This window comes from Penaeus monodon, chromosome 26, assembly GCF_015228065.2.
Source record: "Penaeus monodon isolate SGIC_2016 chromosome 26, NSTDA_Pmon_1, whole genome shotgun sequence".
NCBI lineage: Eukaryota > Metazoa > Arthropoda > Malacostraca > Decapoda > Penaeidae > Penaeus > Penaeus monodon.
The window spans coordinates 23,934,793-23,940,903 of record NC_051411.1 but is presented as its reverse complement, the minus strand read 5'-3'; the positions used below and the strand labels follow the sequence as shown (position 1 = coordinate 23,940,903).

The following is a 6,111-nucleotide window of genomic DNA, read 5'->3' as shown; positions in this document are numbered from 1 at the left end:
AGTGTGACGATCCTGAAATAACATACTCAACGAATTTTTGTATTGCTTTCTCGGCTCGACACTCAATCTGCAGTCTCTTTTACCTGGGAAACTTTCACTTCCTAATATCGCGGACGTCAAAGTTCAATTATTTATATATTGGTATACGGCAGATGTTTAAAGACAGCATTCACACGGCGCCTATGGAAGCTTACCAGGCTGCCGTGACGTCATGTCAGTCTGACGTCACTGGGAAGTCCCACAGTTACTCTCCCATTCGTCGAACAAAAATTCCTACAGACTTTTAATAATCCCAATAAATATCTAAATCGCCATAAGGGGACATCTGCATACAAAGAGGAGCCTGCACAGGTTGCTGTGTTCCCAAGGCGTTGGCTGAAAGGCTGTTTTCGAGTTGAGGAGAAACCGAAAGTAGAGAGCCTTCCAAAGCATACTGACCTGTCTTATTTTCCCCCGAAGGCCCGCCATGAGACGCGCACAGGATATCGGTGGCCGAGCTCTGCAGGAGACCCGGCAGAAGGAGCGAGAGAAGAAGCGATTTCGTCATCGGAGGAACAAGAGATTCGTCGAGTTGAAAGGTAAAGAAATAGAGGAAATTTCATACGTGTCTGTGTGAGTAAATCTATATATATATGCACACACATGTATGTATGTGTATCAATCTACACTATCTATGTATATGTGTGTTGTGTATATATATATATATATATATATATATATATATATATATATATATATATATATATATATATATATATATATATATATATATATATATATATATATATATATATATATAAAATATATATATATATATATATATATATATATATATATATATATGTAATATATATATATATATAATATATATTATATATATATACATATACATATACATATATACCTACACGTGTGTGTGTGTGTGTATACATTTATATGTATATGTATATGTATATGTATATATATATATATATATATATATATATATATATATGTATGTGTAAGTATATGTATATGTATATATATATATACATACATACATATATCAATACATACATACATAAACATACACAGATATATTGATATATATATATTGATATAGAAATAGATATATACATGCACGTGTTAATATGGGTTGTTAGATTGCCATGGAAATGAGTGAATGGTAAACCGCATCAGCTCCTCCTCATGCTAATCCTCGATCCTCGCCCGCAGGTGTTTCTGCGGAGATGCTGACGCTCTACATCGGTGGAGGAAGACAATGGGGGAGTGGAAGCTGCCCCTCCTCGTCACTTCCTGACAAGGAGGGGCTGCTAGGAGGCCGCGACAACGCATGGGCCTCCGGACACTCGCCGCAGCCACCACCGAAAAACACCAACACGCCGGCTGCCCCTCAAGTCACAGGTCAGTATTCCTTGACGCGTGACCGTCCTGGCGCGCTTCTGCAAAAGCCCACAGAACGCTCGCCTCTGTGCTGCGTCTGCCATGCCTTGCGCACCTCTCGCCTGAGGCCCAACCGTGACCTAACGTTTCTCCTCCTGATTTCTCAGACAGACGACTGTCCGGGGGCATCGCCAAGGCTGATCAGCTCGACGTCCAGGCTCGCACCAAGCAGCCCTGGAGGGGACGGACGCATCAGGTCCCGATCTAACGCCTCGTGACTCCTCGACCCGTCAGCGAGAGAAATCCGAGACGCGACCTTGGATAGGCAGGTCCATAGGACATGGACGCTTACATCAGAACCTGCATGAACAGTCTCCTGCAGGACTGACAGGACGGTAAAGGTCCTCGTATAACGGACAATACCGACCCGACCTGTGCTCAGAAAATCCAATACGAGACATTGGAAAACAGGTCCTTCGAAACGGACGATTACACTTGGACCCGTCGACAAGCGCCACGGAGGCGCCCTCAAAGGCTACAGCTCCTCGCGCGACGCCCACCCGCCTCGCAGAACCCGCTGCAAATGCCAAGATGCGACTTTGGCATGTGGTTCGACCAGAGGCGTGGCCACGGCGCCGCGGAGGACACGGAGGGCGGCCTCGGCCAACCTGGAAGGCGCAAGTGTGGTCTTGGCAACCGAGTGATCACCCTTGAGGATCCCAAGACAGCGGACGTGGCTAACATGCGCTGCCAAATGCGCTCGCTTCAGCTGCGGCAAACAAGTCCAAGTGGCGACTCTACAGCGGAAGGCGTGTCAACAACTTCCGGTGCTGGACAGCACGCAGTCACTCTCTTTTGGCAAGAATCCATCCACGGAAGAAACCACGGAGATGGAAGAACAGAGAGTGCAAACAGAACAGAAGAGCAGAGGGGGACAGGCAGAGAACTGAAGGCATAAGTCTCTCCACAAACGTCCCCACAAAGCCTCCAGAGGGTCAAGTTATCCTCTAACCCCAGACTTCGAGTCCCAACTCTCGAGATCGCACTCGGGCGAGAGGGGGAGGGGAGGGAAAGCAAATAAATTCTTGAGGCTCAACACATGTTTCCTTGACCTTGGCTTTCTTCTTCCGCTGTCAAGTCGCTGAGTCTATGATTCACTTATATTTTTTTCTCACAATGAACTATATTAAAATTTAAAAAAAATGTAGATATATATCAGCAAAAACACAATTCACTTACCGACTCTTACATATATTTTATCTGTCACAATGAACACTATCTAACCTCAGACACTTACAGAAAAGTATATGTAAATATATATAAAAAAAAATACAAATAGGGCCTACAAAAAGGCGTATAAAATATGAAATGAAACGGAGTCACGTCTATACAAATATAGATAAATATACATATACGTATATACAAATATAAATATACATATGGTAATAAAACTATATAAAATCTATATAAGACATATAATCGATAAATGCAATATAATTTTGTGTGTGTGCACGCGTGCGTGCGTGCTTGAGTGCACATATATATTATATATATACATATTTTACATATACTATTATTTTCATTATTAATACTATTTAGCTCATATATATATATATATATATAACAACATGAAAACTACAATTAAGTATCATGCTGTGACCACGGCGGCTCAGACATGAACCTACCGTTAAAAGAAGATATATATACATATATATACATATATACATATATATATATATATATATATATATATATATATATAATATATATATATATATATATATATATATATATATATATATATATATATATATATATATATATATATGAAAGAAAATACAATTATAGTAACGGAAATAAAATTATGAAATGAAACCCAGTCACGTATGTATCTATTAAGATATATAAATATCTATATATATGAATAAATAACATAATATATAATGAACATAAATATAACCAATATATGCAATGCATATAATAATATAACACACACACACACACACACACACACACACACACACACACACACACACACACACAAACACACACGCACGCAAGCACGCACGCACGCGCCCACACACACACGCACGCACACACACATATAATATAATATATATATATATACATATATATATATATATATAATATATACACACATACTCATAATATATACATAATATATACAAACAAACACATACTATATACCTATGTACATATATACCTACATATATTTATATATATTTCACAGAAATATTGTATATACATTATATGCGTGATTTATATTACACATGTACATGCCCCATCCATGAGCGTCCTACTGCAGCACAGGACTAAGCCACTCTGCCTCGCAGGCGGAGTGGCTGACACGAAGGGCGTGGCAGCCATCAAGCGATCTGAAGCAGATTTTCTGGACGCTTTGTGTAGAATTTCATAATCCTAGAACCACCGCATATGAAACAACTTGTAAGTTCTTGGGCACTGGAGAGAGGTGTGGGCGATTGCTTAGAATAGGCCGTGCTGTTTTACATCACGTAAAATGCTAAGGACTCCCGGGCCATGCGTGTAGAAGCCCCCAACAATCACCAACAAAGAGCTCGGCGAAGCACATCCAAATGCATTTCCAGACATGCCACGAGTATGGCACATGACTTGAGATTTGGACAGTTCACTTTTAGGACATATAAAAGATCAGGCACACTTTTAACCACCTTAATAGATACACTCCATATTAGTTGCCAATTTGCAATACCGAAAGCAGATTTCAAATCCTTCAGAAATGTATGCCATCGTGTACACCTTTTCCCGCGGTATATCGACAGACCTTTGGCGACTTTAAGTTTTTGGTTCTGTCTGCCAACCTGTCTGGTATAATTATCTCTGTCTGGTATAATTATAAGACTTACTGTCCAACAGTGACACCAAACCTTTCTCATGACCTCCGCAAACATGAATCAGGATTAACTGGGATATTTCCAATCAATCTAGGTACATCATCTGTAGTGTGCATTACGTTTTAACAATATGTGAATAACTTTTGGTGAGAACAACAACAAACTCTATTTCAGATACTGAGACATCACATTCATTACTCTGCTCTATTATTAAATCGATTACATGCATTACGTAACGGTAATATTCTTTCAAGGCAGTAATAGATTAATCAAAGAATCTCCAAATGTAACTTTGTCATGCTCTTCAATGAGTCAATTTGCTGTATATCATGGATTAGGGTCTGTTTATTTAACGTTTTCCAATAAAGACTGTTAAAACACTTCCGTGGGTTTTTCTTCCAACGTTTTCCTATTTATATGTATGTGTGTATACGTGAATGTATTCGTGTGTGTATTTCCCTCTCTCTCTCTCTCTCTCTCTCTCTCTCTCTCTCTCTCTCTCTCTCTCTCTCTCTCTCTCTCTCTCTCTCTCTCTCTCTCTCTCTCTCTCTCCCTCTCTCTCCTCTCTCCCTCTCCTCCCTCTCTCTCTCCCTCTCTCTCTCTCTCCTCTCCCTCTCCCTCTCTCTCTCTCTCTCTCTGTGTATATATATCTCATTCCTTCTGAGATGTTAATGAATAAACAGATACATAAATAAGCACAGATGGGCAGAGAGACAGGTAAACATACACATACATGTATCTATTTACAAATATACACCCATCCCACAGGCTCGCAGACACAATACATATATCCTCGTCAGTAAAAACGACAAAAAAGAAACACCAAGACAAAAACAGTGCTTAGGACACCTGACAACTTCCATGCCAAGGCTTACTCCCTGAAGTACTGTTACTAATGGAGTCCGAGTCCTCACCCTATCTGCCAGCCTATCATTATTACCCGAAAATGACACTAGTACACACACACACACACACACTTTTTCAGCTTTCAATATGATCCTTAAAATCAGATAACAGACAAACAGCATCGTCTCGGCCTCACATTCCAACCCAAAACGTTCAACCATTTCCAGCCTGACTACGCTCGCTCGCGTCCCGAAGGGGGTTTCCCTTCACGATTGCATCATGCTTTGAAAATTGTTTAAATGGATCAAAATGACAATGACTTTTATATCTAAATAACATTCTACAGAGATGGACTTAGGATAGGTACTGCTGCAACCTGACCGAATTGGTCTTTGTTTCATATTTTCCTTTCAAAAATTGGAGTCTCATAGTATCTGGCAGCGATTCCTCGGGACGACGTATATAAAGGCGCCGGTCTCCTCTTTCGTCCTACTCGGAGCTAAACTGCCTACTATCGTAGTCGCGTCGTTGATTCAAGAGATTCTACACTGCAATTAACCAGTTTGAGGCTCCCTTCACACTGGCGTGTCCAACGGTAATTTGCGCCGTGTGACATCCTGAAATAAATACTCAACAAATTTTGTATTGTTTTCTGGGGCTCGCCCCAAATCTGCAGTCTCTTTTACGGGGAAATTTTCACTTCCTAATACCCGCGGCGTCAAAGTTCAATTTTTTATATTTTGTAAACGGCAGATGTTTAAAGACAGCTTTCACACGGGCCATGGAAGCTTACCAGGCTGCCGTGACTATGTCAGTCTGACGTCAGGGAAGTCCCACATTACTCCCCACGTCGAAAAAAAATTTTCCTACAGACTTTTAATAATCCCCATAAATATCAAAATCCCCAAAAGGGGGACATCTGCATACAAAGAGGAGCCTGCACAGGTTGCTGTGTTCCGGGGCGTGGCTGAAGGGCTTTTTTCATTTG

The 6,111-nt window shown here is 40.6% G+C and overlaps 1 protein-coding gene across 2 annotated transcripts in view; it reads left to right on the top strand.

The window, feature by feature from the left end:
• The window catches only part of LOC119590016, a 2,601-nt gene extending 122 nt beyond the window's left edge, over positions 1–2,479 (top strand). The window contains exons 2-4 of one of the 2 annotated variants that reach the window (XM_037938726.1): positions 460–578; positions 1,216–1,404; positions 1,551–2,479. In XM_037938726.1, coding sequence (XP_037794654.1) covers positions 467–578; positions 1,216–1,404; positions 1,551–1,651 — 402 coding nt within the window. In that variant the 5' untranslated portion in view covers positions 460–466 and the 3' untranslated portion in view covers positions 1,652–2,479. Of the gene's footprint in view, positions 1–459; positions 579–1,215; positions 1,405–1,550 lie in introns of those variants that run through there. The other variant, XM_037938727.1, reaches the window with a different exon arrangement.
• Positions 2,480–6,111: the final 3,632 nt, after the last annotated feature.